The sequence below is a fragment of the Phoxinus phoxinus genome (assembly GCF_949152265.1).
Source record: "Phoxinus phoxinus genome assembly, chromosome: 10".
Lineage (NCBI taxonomy): Eukaryota > Metazoa > Chordata > Actinopteri > Cypriniformes > Leuciscidae > Phoxinus > Phoxinus phoxinus.
In genome coordinates, this window is record NC_136885.1 from 95,868 (window position 1) to 112,500 (window position 16,633).

General features: G+C 45.6%; 1 protein-coding gene across 1 annotated transcript in view; it reads right to left on the reverse strand.

Annotated features, from left to right (window-relative positions):
- Positions 1-1,202: 1,202 nt before the first annotated feature.
- The window catches only part of ndufb9 (NADH:ubiquinone oxidoreductase subunit B9), a 21,694-nt gene continuing 6,263 nt past the window's right edge, over positions 1,203-16,633 (reverse strand). Inside the window, exons 2-4 of the mRNA XM_079625969.1 lie at positions 16,193-16,385; positions 7,585-7,698; positions 1,203-1,404 (exon numbers count right to left, since the gene is read on the reverse strand). Of these exons, the coding sequence (XP_079482095.1) occupies positions 1,273-1,404; positions 7,585-7,698; positions 16,193-16,385 (439 nt within the window). The 3' untranslated portion in view covers positions 1,203-1,272. The remainder of the gene's footprint in view (positions 1,405-7,584; positions 7,699-16,192; positions 16,386-16,633) is intronic.

The following is a 16,633-nucleotide window of genomic DNA, read 5'->3' on the forward strand; positions in this document are numbered from 1 at the left end:
GTGAAGAGGCTGGATGTGGAGGTCCTGGGCTGGTGTGGGCACACGTGGTCTGCGGTTGTGAGGCCGGTTGGATGTACTGCCAAATTCTCTGAAACGCCTTTGGAGACGGCTTATGGCAGAGAAATGAACATTCAATTCTCGGGAAACAGCTCTGGTGGACACTCCTGCAGTCAGCATGCCAACCGCACGCTCCCTCAAAACTCACGACGTCTGTGGCATTGTGCTGTGTGATAAAACTGACCATTTTACAGTGGCCTTTTATTGTGGACAGCCTAAGGCACACCTGTGCAATAATCATGCGGTCTAATCAGCATCTTGATATGCACACCTGTGAGGTGGAGGATTATATCGGCAGAGAAATGTGCTCACTAACACAGATTTAGACAGATTTGTGAACAATATTTGAGAGAAATAGGCCTTTTGTGTACATAGAAAAAGTCTTAGATCTTTGAGTTCAGCTCATGAAAAATAGGGGCAAAAACAAAAGTGTTGCGTTTATAATTCTGTTCAGTGTACACATTATATATATATAATTGTGATGGCTAAGGCCACACTGAGTGAACAATTCATTTGAATGGTTCTTGTTTACTTTGTTTATTTGTACATTTTTATGTAACTATTGTTTCTTTAAATATAAGTTGCCCAAACATTGGAACTGAGGAGCTACGTTGTCTCTTTAGCATTTTAACCCTCAAAGAGCAACAAAGCCAATAACCATTTATTTCTAGAGTGCACGCTAGTGTGTTAATGAAACCACGACCAATATATGGGTTTAACATTTTATTTAAGTTTGTTTGAATGTGTACATCTTACCCGTTGTTCCGCAGGGATCCATGACTGCAGCATGGACCAAAAGGTTTGGAATTAAAGGGGTGTGGCCTTTCCTGATGTCCTATATATCTCCTTTTGGGGATTATGGGAAATGTAGTTTTGGGACAATATACTGTGTTGTAAAAAGCACTATATAAATAAGGGTGACATGATATATTTGAATTTTTTAATTGATAAATGCAGACCATAGAAAATGGTTTAGTGATTTGGATTAATAAAAGACTGAAGTGCTGCAAGACTAGCCCACAGGAAACACTGAAGCGATCTGATTGGCTGCAGGATCAGCAGAGGCCAATCAGCTTGTGCCATGAGGTGAGGATGTGTAAAGGACCTCTAGATGAAAAAAGCTGAAATCAAATGGATACAAGGGAACCGATTCATATAATACTTTATTAGATTGATAAGGATTGAGCAGATAGAGGTGTCTTCCACAGGTCCTCCTCACATGGGCCGCTCTCGGGGTCGAGTGACGAACTGCCACCACAGCGGAGGAAGATCCCCTTCCCTGCGGGCCGGAGGAAGAGCCTCAGATGTGGGGCCCTCGGCAGGGGTTTCAGCCTGAAGCTGCTGGACCTGCAGAACAAGAGGATTCAGCGTTACTGGGGTCACTGGGGGGATTCAGCGTTACTGGGGTCACTGGGGGGATTCAGCGTTACTGGGGTCACTGGGGGGATTCAGCGTTACTGGGGTCACTGGGGGGATTCAGCGTTACTGGGGTCACTGGGGGGATTCAGCGATACTGGGGTCACTGGGGGGATTCAGCGATACTGGGGTCACTGGGGGGATTCAGCGATACTGGGGTCACTGGGGGGGATTCAGCGTTACTGGGGTCACTGGGGGGATTCAGCGTCACTGGGGGGATTCAGCGTCACTGGGGGGATTCAGCGTCACTGGGGGGATTCAGCGTCACTGGGGGGGGATTCAGCGTCACTGGGGGGGTATTCAGCGTCACTGGGGGGGTATTCAGCGTCACTGGGGGGGTATTCAGCGTCACTGGGGGGGTATTCAGCGTCACTGGGGGGGTATTCAGCGTCACTGGGGGGGGTATTCAGCGTCACTGGGGGGGGATTCAGCGTCACTGGGGGGGATTCAGCGTCACTGGGGGGGGATTCAGCGTCACTGGGGGGGGATTCAGCGTCACTGGGGGGGGATTCAGCGTCACTGGGGGGGGATTCAGCGTCACTGGGGGGGGATTCAGCGTCACTGGGGGGGGATTCAGCGTCACTGGGGTCACTGGGGGGATTCAGCGTCACTGGCGTCACTGGGGGGGGTTCAGCGTCACTGGGGTCACTGGGGGGGATTCAGCGTCACTGGGGTCACTGGGGGGATTCAGCGTCACTGGGGGGATTCAGCGTCACTGGGGTCACTGGGGGGATTCAGCGTCACTGGGGTCACTGTGGGGGATTCAGCGTCACTGGGGTCACTGTGGGGGATTCAGCGTCACTGGGGTCACTGTGGGGGATTCAGTGTCACTGGGGGGGATTCAGCGTTACTGGGGTCACTGGGGGGATTCAGCGTTACTGGGGTCACTGGGGGGATTCAGCGTTACTGGGGTCACTGTGGGGGATTCAGCGTTACTGGGGTCACTGGGGGGGATTCAGCGTTACTGGGGTCACTGGGGGGGATTCAGCGTTACTGGGGTCACTGGGGGGGATTCAGCGTTACTGGGGTCACTGGGGGGGATTCAGCGTTACTGGGGTCACTGTTGGGGATTCAGCGTTACTGGGGTCACTGTGGGGGATTCAGCGTTACTGGGGTCACTGTGGGGGATTCAGCGTTACTGGGGTCACTGGGGGGATTCAGCGTTACTGGGGTCACTGGGGGGATTCAGCGTTACTGGGGTCACTGTGGGGGATTCAGCGTTACTGGGGTCACTGGGGGGATTCAGCGTTACTGGTGTCACTGTGGGGGATTCAGCGTTACTGGGGTCACTGGGGGGATTCAGCGTTACTGGGGTCACTGGGGGGGATTCAGCGTTACTGGGGTCACTGTGGGGGATTCAGCGTTACTGGGGTCACTCAGCGTTACTGGGGTCACTGGGGGGATTCAGCGTTACTGGGGTCACTGGGGGGATTCAGCGTTACTGGGGTCACTGGGGGGATTCAGCGTTACTGGGGTCACTGAGGGGATTCAGCGTTACTGGGGTCACTGTGGGGGATTCAGCGTTACTGGGGTCACTGTGGGGGATTCAGCGTTACTGGGGTAAATGTGGGGGATTCAGCGTCACTGGGGGGGATTCAGCGTTACTGGGGTCACTGGGGGGATTCAGCGTTACTGGGGTCACTGGGGGGGATTCAGCGTTACTGGGGTCACTGTGGGGGATTCAGCGTTACTGGGGTCACTGTGGGGGATTCAGCGTTACTGGGGTCACTGTGGGGGATTCAGCGTTACTGGGGTCACTGGGGGGATTCAGCGTTACTGGGGTCACTGGGGGGATTCAGCGTTACTGGGGTCACTGGGGGGATTCAGCGTTACTGGGGTCACTGGGGGGATTCAGCGTTACTGGGGTCACTGGGGGGATTCAGCGTTACTGGGGTCACTGGGGGGATTCAGCGTTACTGGGGTCACTGTGGGGGATTCAGCGTTACTGGGGTCACTGTGGGGGATTCAGCGTCACTGGGGGGGATTCAGCGTTACTGGGGTCACTGGGGGGATTCAGCGTCACTGGGGGGGATTCAGCGTTACTGGGGTCACTGGGGGGATTCAGCGTTACTGGGGTCACTGGGGGGATTCAGCGTTACTGGGGTCACTGGGGGGATTCAGCGTTACTGGGGTCACTGTGGGGGATTCAGCGTTACTGGGGTCACTGTGGGGGATTCAGCGTTACTGGGGTCACTGTGGGGGATTCAGCGTTACTGGGGTCACTGTGGGGGATTCAGCGTTACTGGGGTCACTGTGGGGGATTCAGCGTTACTGGGGTCACTGTGGGGGATTCAGCGTTACTGGGGTCACTGTGGGGGATTCAGCGTTACTGGGGTCACTGGGGGGATTCAGCGTTACTGGGGTCACTGGGGGGATTCAGCGTTACTGGGGTCACTGGGGGGGATTCAGCGTCACTGGGGGGGATTCAGCGTCACTGGGGGGATTCAGCGTCACTGGGGGGATTCAGCGTCACTGGGGGGATTCAGCGTCACTGGGGGGGATTCAGCGTCACTGGGGGGGATTCAGCGTCACTGGGGGGATTCAGCGTCACTGGGGGGATTCAGCGTCACTGGGGGGATTCAGCGTCACTGGGGGGATTCAGCGTCACTGGGGGGATTCAGCGTCACTGGGGGGATTCAGCGTCACTGGGGGGATTCAGCGTCACTGGGGGGATTCAGCGTCACTGGGGGGATTCAGCGTCACTGGGGGGATTCAGCGTCACTGGGGGGATTCAGCGTCACTGGGGGGATTCAGCGTCACTGGGGGGATTCAGCGTCACTGGGGGGGATTCAGCGTCACTGGGGGGGATTCAGCGTCACTGGGGGGGATTCAGCGTTACTGGGGTCAAATGTCCTGGTAGACAGCTGCGTTCACACTGGACTTCAAGCATCTGGGATTGTGTGCCTCTCCTCATTTCCTCCAGACTCTGGGAACTTGGTTTCCAAATGAGATGCAAAATTAGCTCTCATCAGAAAAGAGGACTTTGGTCCACTGTGCTTTATAAAATCCAGAGTCAGCCGTCTACCAGGACATTTTCAGAGCACTTCATGCTTCCTTCATTTTCCAGCAGGATTTGCACCTGCCCACACTGCCAAAAGAACCAAAACATGGTACAATGACCATGGGTTAGGTCACTGTGTGATTTCATGTAATATTCTAATTTTCTGGGATTTTGATTTCGTGGGTTTCATAAGCTGTAAACCATAATCATCAAAATGATAACAAATAAAGGCTTGAAATATCTCACTCTGCATGTAATGAGCCTATGAACCACGTTTAATCTTCTGCAGTACAAGTGGACTATGAGAGTTTACATAACTACAGAATTACTACATACATTTTAATCCCCAAATTCCCAATCCATGAATAAAATGCCACCTAGAGTTAGGAACTTGATATTGCTTATGGAAGTGTCCCCAAGTTCAACTTTTTTGGGAAAGGGTTTTGCATCACTGGTGGTGAAACAATGTCCCCAAATATACTAAACTTTGCTTATTTCATAGTTCCCCTGTAACTTGAACTAGCTAAGTAAATGTTGATCTGCTTATTACAAGCAAAACCTGTAGTTGCTCGCCATTGGAAAAACACAGAAAGCCCTAATTTTAAACAATGGTTACAAGAATTGTCTTATGTTTGGCTTTGGAAAAACTCATTAAGGGAAAACCTGAAAAGTTTTTACAAGTATGGAATTCCTTACATTTCCCAAATCCCAAATATTTTATCGTCTGTGTAACCTGGCTGTTAATGGACCAATTCTGATATTAAAGTACCTCTGTTGTGTATATGCACAGTTGTGGTCAGAATTATCTGCACCCCTGGTAAAAATGATCAAAGATGGCTGTAAAAAATATATCTACATTGTTTATGCTTTAACCGCAGTCCGCCAGATCCAGGCCGTATCCGGATCTGATGAAGGACCTGCGCCTGCGGACAATAACTTTAATCTAGAGCTGTGGTAAAGCCTAAACACTCTGTTACGCTAATTTCTATTATCACTGTGAAGCTGCTTTGAAACAATCCATACTGTTAAAAGCGCTGTAAAGGTGACTTGACTTGAACTTTCTTTTTTTTTTAAATGCACAAAAATTTTAATGAAAGAATTGAAAGTGAAAAAAAAAAAAAAAAAAAAAAAAAAAAATCACATTATGAAATCAATGTTTTTCTCCTAAACACATTGGCCATAATTATTGGCACCCCAATATTTTTTCTGTAAGTAATATATATAAATGTATACCAGGGTGACTAGAAACATTAAATTGTCTAGCCATGACTTGTTTCACAGGAGTTTAAATATAAGGAAACACAAAGGCCAAATTCCCTTACTCATTCATCACACGGAGTAAAACCACAGAATATAGTTCTAATGTGCATCAAAAGATTGTTGAGCTTGAGCTTGTTGAAAAGAAAAATAGCTTTTTGGCAGCAAACCCACCAGATGTGATTGGTGCTAACAGAGATAACACATTTTTTTGGATGAGAGTTCAAAAGGATAAACAATGCAGATATATTTTTTTACAGCCATCTTTGATCATTTTTACCGTGCCAATAGCCCTGACCACAACTGTATAGTACAGCTGTTTGTAGTTTTGCTTTTCTTGTTTTTTTTCCTCCTGTTTATCCCCCCCCACCCCCGCCATGATCTTGCATTGCTGAGTGGTAGTAGGTTTGCATGTAGAGATCATCAATAATCAATTCTTCTGATATTTAAGCATTTCTCCTCAATCAGCTATTGTTTAATAAAGGGCACCACCTGGTGGGGGTTTCAGGATTTGCACGTGGAGGGAGACGACAGTGTTCACAGACACCGTGACTTGAGTTGCTTTATTTAATAAACTATTCAGCGATCAATCGAATCGGTCTCAAAGACACTAAAAGCCTTGGACAAGTGCATGTTGGGAAAAATACTATGGAAGTAAATGGGGCTCATCCACTGCTTGATTACCAGCATTCTTCAGAATCGCATCTTGTGTGTTCAGCAGAAGAAAGACACTCGAACAGGGCTGGAACAACTAGATGTAAATGATGACCGATATTTCATTTGTGGGAGAACTGTCCCTTTAAGAGCGCGCATGTAAACAACGCCAGTGTCGTGTTGGTTTTGTCTTTGCTTACAAGGGATTGCTTTAAAAATAATGTTGTACATGGATAAATCATTTATACTAACAGCAGTATTTCACATATTTTTTTATTTTAAATTTTGATATGTTGACTTTAAGGAGCAAAGGTGTAAAGCATGTGGTGTGATGTGTGTAAAGCGTGTGGTGTGATGTGTGTAAAGCGTGTGGTGTGATGTGTGTAAAGCGTGTGGTGTGATGTGTGTAAAGCGTGTGGTGTGATGTGTGTAAAGCGTGTGGTGTGATGTGTGTAAAGCGTGTGGTGTGATGTGTGTAAAGCGTGTGGTGTGATGTGTGTAAAGCGTGTGGTGTGATGTGTGTAAAGCGTGTGGTGTGATGTGTGTAAAGCGTGTGGTGTGATGTGTGTAAAGCGTGTGGTGTGATGTGTGTAAAGCGTGTGGTGTGATGTGTGTAAAGCGTGTGGTGTGATGTGTGTAAAGCGTGTGGTGTTGATGTGTGTAAAGCGTGTGGTGTGATGTGTGTAAAGCGTGTGATGTGTGTAAAGCGTGTGATGTGTGTAAAGCGTGTGGTGTGATGTGTGTAAAGCGTGTGGTGTGATGTGTGTAAAGCGTGTGGTGTGATGTGTGTAAAGCGTGTGGTGTGATGTGTGTAAAGCGTGTGGTGTGATGTGTGTAAAGCGTGTGGTGTGATGTGTGTAAAGCGTGTGATGTGATGTGATGTGTGTAAAGCGTGTGGTGTGATGTGTGTAAAGCGTGTGGTGTGATGTGTGTAAAGCGTGTGGTGTGATGTGTGTAAAGCGTGTGGTGTGATGTGTGTAAAGCGTGTGGTGTGATGTGTGTAAAGCATGTGGTGTGATGTGTGTAAAGCATGTGGTGTGATGTGTGTAAAGCGTGTGGTGTGATGTGTGTAAAGCGTGTGGTGTGATGTGTGTAAAGCGTGTGGTGTGATGTGTGTAAAGCGTGTGGTGTGATGTGTGTAAAGCGTGTGGTGTGATGTGTGTAAAGCGTGTGGTGTGATGTGTGTAAAGGAGAAGCACCTCTCGATCCCAGCTCTGAGCCCGAAGCTTCTTCCACTGCTCCCTCTTAGCAAAGTAATCCGGATACATGGCTTTCTCCGACGGGTGCCAGTGATCCAGACACCATTCAGGGACCTGGAGGAGAACAGAGAATCAGGAGAACGGGGAATCAGGAGAACGGGGAATCAGGAGAACGGGGAATCAGGAGAACGGGGAATCAGGAGAACGGGGAATCAGGAGAACGGGGAATCAGGGGAACGGGGAATCAGGAGAACGGGGAATCAGGAGAACGGGGAATCAGGAGAACGGGGAATCAGGAGAACGGGGAATCAGGAGAACGGGGAATCAGGAGAACGGGGAATCAGGAGAACGGGGAATCAGGAGAACGGGGAATCAGGAGAACGGGGAATCAGGAGAACGGGGAATCAGGAGAACGGGGAATCAGGGGAACGGGGAATCAGGAGAACGGGGAATCAGGAGAACGGGGAATCAGGAGAACGGGGAATCAGGAGAACGGGGAATCAGGAGAACGGGGAATCAGGAGAACGGGGAATCAGGGGAACGGGGAATCAGGGGAACGGGGAATCAGGAGAACGGGGAATCAGGGGAACGGGGAATCAGGAGAACGGGGAATCAGGAGAACGGGGAATCAGGGGAACGGGGAATCAGGGGAACGGGGAATCAGGGGAACGGGGAATCAGGAGAACGGGGAATCAGGAGAACGGGGAATCAGGAGAACGGGGAATCAGGAGAACGGGGAATCAGGAGAACGGGGAATCAGGAGAACGGGGAATCAGGAGAACGGGGAATCAGGGGAACGGGGAATCAGGAGAACGGGGAATCAGGAGAACGGGGAATCAGGAGAACGGGGAATCAGGAGAACGGGGAATCAGGGGAACGGGGAATCAGGAGAACGGGGAATCAGGGGAACGGGGAATCAGGGGAACGGGGAATCAGGGGAACGGGGAATCAGGGGAACGGGGAATCAGGAGAACGGGGAATCAGGAGAACGGGGAATCAGGAGAACGGGGAATCAGGAGAACGGGGAATCAGGAGAACGGGGAATCAGGGGAACGGGGAATCAGGAGAACGGGGAATCAGGAGAACGGGGAATCAGGGGAACGGGGAATCAGGAGAACGGGGAATCAGGGGAACGGGGAATCAGGGGAACGGGGAATCAGGGGAACGGGGAATCAGGGGAACGGGGAATCAGGAGAACGGGGAATCAGGAGAACGGGGAATCAGGAGAACGGGGAATCAGGAGAACGGGGAATCAGGAGAACGGGGAATCAGGAGAACGGGGAATCAGGAGAACGGGGAATCAGGAGAACGGGGAATCAGGAGAACGGGGAATCAGGAGAACGGGGAATCAGGAGAACGGGGAATCAGGAGAACGGGGAATCAGGAGAACGGGGAATCAGGAGAACAGGGAATCAGGAGAACGGGGAATCAGGGGAACGGGGAATCAGGAGAACGGGGAATCAGGAGAACGGGGAATCAGGAGAACGGGGAATCAGGAGAACGGGGAATCAGGAGAACGGGGAATCAGGAGAACAGGGAATCAATGACAGCAAGAAAGAGTTGAGGACACTCATCAGCCCACGCTCAGCAGATCGGGTGAATCCCAGACACTGAAGCCGCCGAACAGAGTTTTTAAACAGAGTCTCAAACAGTGTTGCCATGGCGAGGCAATACATTTATGGTGAAAAAAGAAACATTAAATCAAGCAAATCTATTCTAGTAGACCCATAAACAAAATATAAACCTGTAAATGAGCATAATAAGCCCCTTTAAGGAGATTTTAAATCTATGATTTACTCGTTGCGTCTCAGTTTGTCTACCTACACTACACCCTAACGCAGGGTTCCCCAAGCTCGGTCCTGGAGGGCCGCTGTCCTGCACAGTTTACCTCCAACCCTGATCAAACACACCGAGCTGGGAGTTTCTAGTGATCCTGAAGACATTGGTTAGCTTGTTCAGGTGTGTTTGATCAGTGTTGGAGTTAACTCTGCAGGACAGCGGCCCTCCAGGACAGAGTTTGAGGAACCCTGCCCTAAAGTATGTACTCTTTTTGTGAAGAAAAAGTAGATACTTATGAGTGTGTAGTAGAAGACTAGACAAGCTTTGGGACATACTATCACATCATACAATTGCGTCTTCAACGGCTGCTCTCTGTCACATCATGACACACAAACAATCAATCATCCTGTAACAGTAAACTGGCATGTCAATCATCCTGTAACAGTAAACTGGCATGTCAATCATCCTGTAACAGTAAACTGGCATGTCAATCATCCTGTAACAGTAAACTGGCATGTCAATCATCTTGTCAAAAAAAAAAATCCTCCACATTTAATTTAATTTCCTACTGTATCGGAGAGAAATGCAGAAGCGCGTTGATCTGCAGTCGTGGGTCTTCCATGCAGAGACTCTCTCAATATTGATGCGTATAAAGTTAATGGCCAAACAGATCTTTATAAAAGTCCACATACATTGTTATTAGGGCTGTGCAAAAATATCGATACAGCTAACTATCACGATATTTCTTTTCACGATAGTGTGATATTCCAACCTCTAGTAACAAGCTCTTTTCTCTGAGATAAGCAAACTAGTCTAACCATCCTCCGTAGCTATTGCGGGGTCATTGCTGATCTCTGTGAAAGTTTTCAGTCTTTTTTCCTACAAAACAATTGATAACATTTATCAATCTTTTTCTTCGACTACCACTCCCCATTCAACTCCATATTTGATAGGTTGTCCATTAGACACTTTCTTACTCACAAATACATCTGTGGTTGAAAAACTGATTATCAAATCTAACTCTACCTCCTGTGCACTCGATCTTATTCCAACATAACTTCTAAAAACTCTTTTGCCTTCACTTATTCATCCTATTACTCACATTATTGACAGATCTCTTGCCACTGCATATGTCCCGCTTAATCTGAAAGTAGCGGCCATCACTCCAATTCTCAAGAAGTCCGTCCTCGACGCTATTCAGAACAACTATAGACCAATATCGAACCTCGCTTTCGTTGGCAAGCTACTTGAGAAGGTAGTTGCGGCACAACTGCAGTCACACTTAGAGAGACATAATCTATTTGAACCACTACAATCTGGTTTCCGTCCATATCACAGCACAGAAACCGCTCTTTTAAAAGTGCTAAACGATCTCCTTCTGGCTTCTGATGCTGGTGTACATAGTATGCTGGTTCTTCTGGACCTCAGTGCAGCATTTGACACTGTGTGCCACTCTGCACTACACACTTTCTCAACCGTCTGCAATGGGTATCACTGGTGCGGCTCTTCGGTGGTTGACTTCATATCTATCGGATAGACAGCAATTCGTTAGGATAGGTGAGAATCGATCACGTACGGTCACTATTTCTCATGGTGTACCTCAAGGTTCTGTACTTGGTCCTCTTTTATTTCTCATTTATTTGCTGCCACTAGCCAGATCATCAGACGGCATGGTCTCAACTTTCATAGTTACGCTGATGACATTCAAATTTATTTAACGATTAACCCCAAATCAGCTTGTCCACTTGCTTCTGTTATCTCCTGCCTCCAGGAACTTAAAACATGATGTCTGATAACTTCTTACAGCTTAATGCTGGGAAAACTGAAATCCTGTTAATTGGCCCCAAATCACAGAGTTTACCCGGACACGACATTTCTATTGATATTGATGGTGTTCAGATCAGGCCTTCAAAAACTGTGCGGAGCCTGGGAGTTTAGTTTGACCCCACGTTATGCTTTCTTCCACACATCGGTCAGACTGTCAAATCGTGCTTCTTTCACCTGCGGAATATTGTTCGTAAACGTTCCTCTCTTAACCTTGGAGATGCCGAAACTGTGCCTTCATAACTTCCAGATTGGACTACTGTAACTCCCTATACAGCGGCCTACCCACCAAAGCAATACATCGCCTTCAGATGGGACAAAACTCTGCTGCTCGAGCACTTGCATATAATAAAAGATCTGCGCATATTACCCCATCCTTCATCAACTTCACTGGCTTCCTGTGGTCAACCGCATCCAGTTTAAATTATTGGTCTTAGTTTATAAAGCCTGTCACGGCCCCGCACCTCAATACCCAACCATACCTCCCTGCCCGGACTCTTAGATCTAGTAACGGAAATCTGCTCGTCGTTCCCAGGTTTAAACTCTACTGTGGGCGGCAGGGCTTTTAGTGTTGTAGGCCCCAAGCTATGGAACAAGCCTAACCCCTGACCTTCGTGCCATCGACAACCTCCAGATCGCCCAATCAAAACTCATATATTTACCATGCTCAATAAATCATCTTCAATTCTATTTCTCTGTCCACAACTCGCTCACCTTTATTTTATTTTACATACTCTGTCAAAAATCTTATTTTGCTAAAAAAGCTTATGTTTGTTATCTTTGACTCATGTTCATTATTTGTGTTTGCTCGTCTCCATCTGCTTGATATAGCCTAATAAGCTGATTGCCTGTTTCTTTTGTCTGTCTACCATTGGTATTACTTTGTGAAGCGACCTTGGGTTCTTGAAAGGCACTATAAAAAATAAGCATATTATTAAAATAAACATATTATTAAAATAAACATATTATTCATATCGATACTTTTTTTAAAATCATGTTTTAAACGGATTTAAAATGACGTTAGCATTTCATCAAATTCAAATGTGTCAAACGACCTCAGTTCCAGCAGATCGCTGACTTACTGTCGACGTGCGTTAGCAGGGTTAGCGGGAGCGAGCATGGCGGGAAATACACAGGATAATAACGGCAACAAGCTTCCGTCTTCCTCAGCTCGTGCAGAGATGATAACGGAGTTTCATTTCATTTGTAAGGGTTTGCGGCCGTGTAGTGTGGATGAAACCCCAGCTTAAGGCGCATGGTGAACACTGGATGCGCGCTGTGATCGTGAGTTATCAAAATATTACATATCAAAAAATAAATAAATTGCAGCATAGTAGAGCAAAGTCAAGACAGGTTTATTTATATTGCGCTCTTTGCAAAACAGAGATCGTTTCAAAGCAGCTTTTCAGTGATAACAGGGAAATAATGCAACAACGTTTGCTAAAGCTTTTACATCAGCTCTAGAAGACAATAGTGTCATTGTCCATATCGAGTTCGTCCAGTAGCTACTCGATACATTTAGGTTTTAAAAATCATTAGCTATTAATTTAGTTTATTTATACAGCAGCTCAATTCATGTACTATTCAGTGACACTGCAATGCTAATAGCTTTGCTAATAAATTGGAATGGGAGCTGTATTTTCACCTCTATTATTATTTACATTTTTGTTTAAAAATTATTGCAATATATCACAATATGTATCATATTGCAATATATCGTATCGTGACGTATCGTGATATTTATCGTATCGTGAGCCCCTTGCCAATACACAGCCCTAATTGTTATTGCAGATGAAATATAACACGGATAACATTAAATAAATATATTTTTTAACAGGTTAAACTCTGATTAGTCACTCAAACCTTTATCTAAACCTTTCACCGTCGGTCACGCACATCCGCCATGTTTTGTAGTTTTTTAACACTATTTACTCGTGTTTGTAGTTCCTTCTCCAAAGCGCAATGGTAACAAAGCGCAACTATAACGGTAATATGAGCCGTTATAGTGCGCACGGATCCACACTAGTAGACATCCGGGGACTTCTGGCACTCTCTTCAACACACTGTGCTTTCGGACACACTTATTCCCATCTCACACACCGCTTAGGATGGAGTGTGTGAACATTGAGACGCAGGGTCTGACTTAGATCTTGTCAAGACTTTCTGAGAAAATTCAGTTCAACTTGAACTTTTGTACACCGCAAAGTAAAAACACATTTGCATACGCTTTTAAGTAGGGCTGTCACTAACGATTATTTTGGTAATCAAGTAATCTGTAGATTATTTTGACGATTAATTTGACGATTAATCGAGTAACCTTTTTTTGTGGTAATAAAAATAGACCTACGCCTTTAAAATAACGCCTATATATATATGTGTGTGTGTGTGTTTATATATATATATTTTTTTTAATAGCTAATGCTAATTTTTAACTCAAGGTTGGGCATTTCTAAGTACATTATAAAACAGATGCATACAAGTAATAAATAAATAAACTCACATTTCTTCAAACACACACACACAAAATAGAAATGGTTACAGTTTTGGTTTGCCTTTAGCCACAACTTAATCCTGGAAGTGAACTTTTTCAAGTCAGATATGACCTTAGTGTCAGATGCTAACGCACTCCAGAGCCGAAGCTCTTCACAGAAGAGGCTGTGTGTGTGAAGCTTGTCCTACAGTATGGCACTGTACAGTTAGGGTTAGTGCTGCTTCTGGGATATATATATATATATTAGGGGTGTAACGGTACATGTATTCGTACCGAACCGTTTCGGTACAGGACCTTCGGTACGGTGCACATGTGTACCGAATGCAATCTTTCACGTAAATTAGGCTAGTTTAGTGTGCGGATTCTGCGGAACATACGTCAATTCAGAGTTTCCACACGAACATATTAAGTGTCGGAAGTCTCCGCGTTGTGTTGCCATAGATATCGAAGAGCTTTGTAGATAATGCGTGTTGCACTTGCGCTTGCGCTTGAGCTTGAGCTTGAGCGCGTGATTTTTTTTTTTCCTCCAAACCACTTCAGCAGAAATCCCGCCCTGCAGCTGACTCTAAAGTTTTCATTGGTCATGCTGTAACAGCTCTAGCCCTGTTACTATAGAGGTTATGTTTTGTCACCCATTAGGGGGCGCTAACGATCTTCATAGTTGAGTATTTAGCCAGGTACTATACCTGAAGAAGAGGCAAGCAGTTGGATAGGAAGCAATGGCTTCCTTGTGCTAATCCAAATGTATTTTCTGAGGTCCTATGATTGAGGAATTTGTTTCCTTTTGGTCAATCAGAAGGTAATTCAAAAGTTAGAATGCTATGAAAGGACTGTTGTTCTGATTGTTGCTGGACTTCAGAACATCAGGGATTATTTATATGGGGACAAGAAATGGTGAAATCCACAAGGTGAAGACAAGAAAACTCTTCCATGTGAGCATCGAGTTGGACTTGTTTATATCAACGTTGGCTTCATGCTAATTGGACATCTAATGGACATCTCCCAATCACTGAACATTGTCCGATTCCTTTCATCATTTAATTTCAGGTTGTGGGTGTAATGTAATATATGGTGGGGGTCATGTTGTTGAATATAATATGAGTGCAATTCACTAAGAAGTTTTGAGTCTGTTAATTTAATTTGAGAACCCAAAGAGATCAACATTAATCTTTTCTTGACACCTAAAATAGAATTAAGCCTTTACGTCCTAACTCTGATATATAACTTAAGACTAGATTGAGGAAGAGGTTATAATGCTCATGTCAAACAATCACCTGATCCCTAAACCTACCCGTCACTGTAACCTAAACCAATGAAATCGGCTGCAGGGCGGGATTTCCGCTGAAGTGGTTTAAAAAATAAATTAAAAAAATTCACGCACTCAAGCTCAAGTGCAACGCGCATATCTACAAAGCTCTTTGAGAACTACATACAAGCTGGGATTGGTAATGCTGCACTCACTGTCTGTAATCCATAGTTATTTATATTATTCATTATATTCTATGTGATATTGGTTTAGGAGTATTTTATTTAGTGGAGAACTTTGCAGCTGTATTTTATTCCTTATAATTTTTTTATTTTATTAAATATATATATATATATATATATATATATATATATATATATAAATAATATTAAAACGTTAATAATAAATATATATATTATATTTTATTAAAAAAGTGTTTAAAAAAAGTGTAAACAAATTGTAACAAAATTTTTTTTATAGTAAACATTCAAACAACCAGCAGTTTAATGTTTGCATTTCTTTCCCTTACTGTACCGAAAATGAACCGAACCGTGACTTTAAAACCGAGGTACGTACCGAACCGTGATTTTTGCGTACCGTTACACCCCTAATATATATGGCTGCCAGAGGGCGCCAGCGGCCGGTGTTACTACACTACAGCAGATCTAACCCTCGTTTAATATTGGACAAAAGACATTTAATTCAAATGTCCACTTAATCTTTCATATTTGGCCACTTTTACAATTTTAATGCTACAGGCGCTGTAATATTCTGAACAAGAACACGTGCACATCACAACATGCACACTCAGAGCGAGGGGTTAACCTTATTTTGAAACCGCGATTAACGGTTAGCATAGACTCATGTTGATGTATTCTCCGATGGAACGCGCCACTTCCCGTATTTTGCCGGGTACTTGACAAGGGCAAAATGCAATCGAGGATTTTTAAGAATAATCTACTTTCAAGACATTAGTCTCCCACTGTTAATAGTCCAACAGATATTCCTCTGCAGAGCCTGTACACCAGGGGTGCCCAATCCTGCTCCTGGCGATCGACTGCACAGTTCATCTCCAACCCTAATCAAACACACCTGAAGCAACCAGTGAAGGTCTTCAGAGCACGGCAGGATCACTTGAAAACTAAAGGCAGGTGTGTTTGATTAGGGTTGAGATGAACTGTGCAGTCGATCGCCAGGGGCAGGATTGGGCACCCCTGCTCTACACCGTTACGTAACCCTCGTAGCGCAACATTGGCCTGGTCTCCCACCTTGTAGCACTCGTAGCGCTCGTAGGACGTGCCTCCAGGTGAGTCGGGGAACAGGTAGGGCTGCGGGTGCTGATTGGTCCAGAACTCCTCTTCTCCCGCCTTCAGCATCAGGGTGGCCTTCACCAGGTCCTTCTCATGCTTGCTCTCGTCGAAGCGCGCTCGCAGCAGACACGCGTGGAACCGATATTTATCCCTGAAGGGAAACAAACTTTGATGATTTTTGGATTGTGTCCACAAAAAAACATTCATTCAAAGTTTCCCATTCATTTCCTATGGTGGTCATTTCTGACCGTGAAGACCACGAGTGTGACTAACACCACTTAGCCTAGACAATGTTTTGGTGTGTTCATATACGAAGTGCCAAAAGTCACCAAGTTTCGTACCATTCCGATGAAGCTGCGATTTTTAAAACTTAAAAAAAAATGGTCACAAGTGACAGAA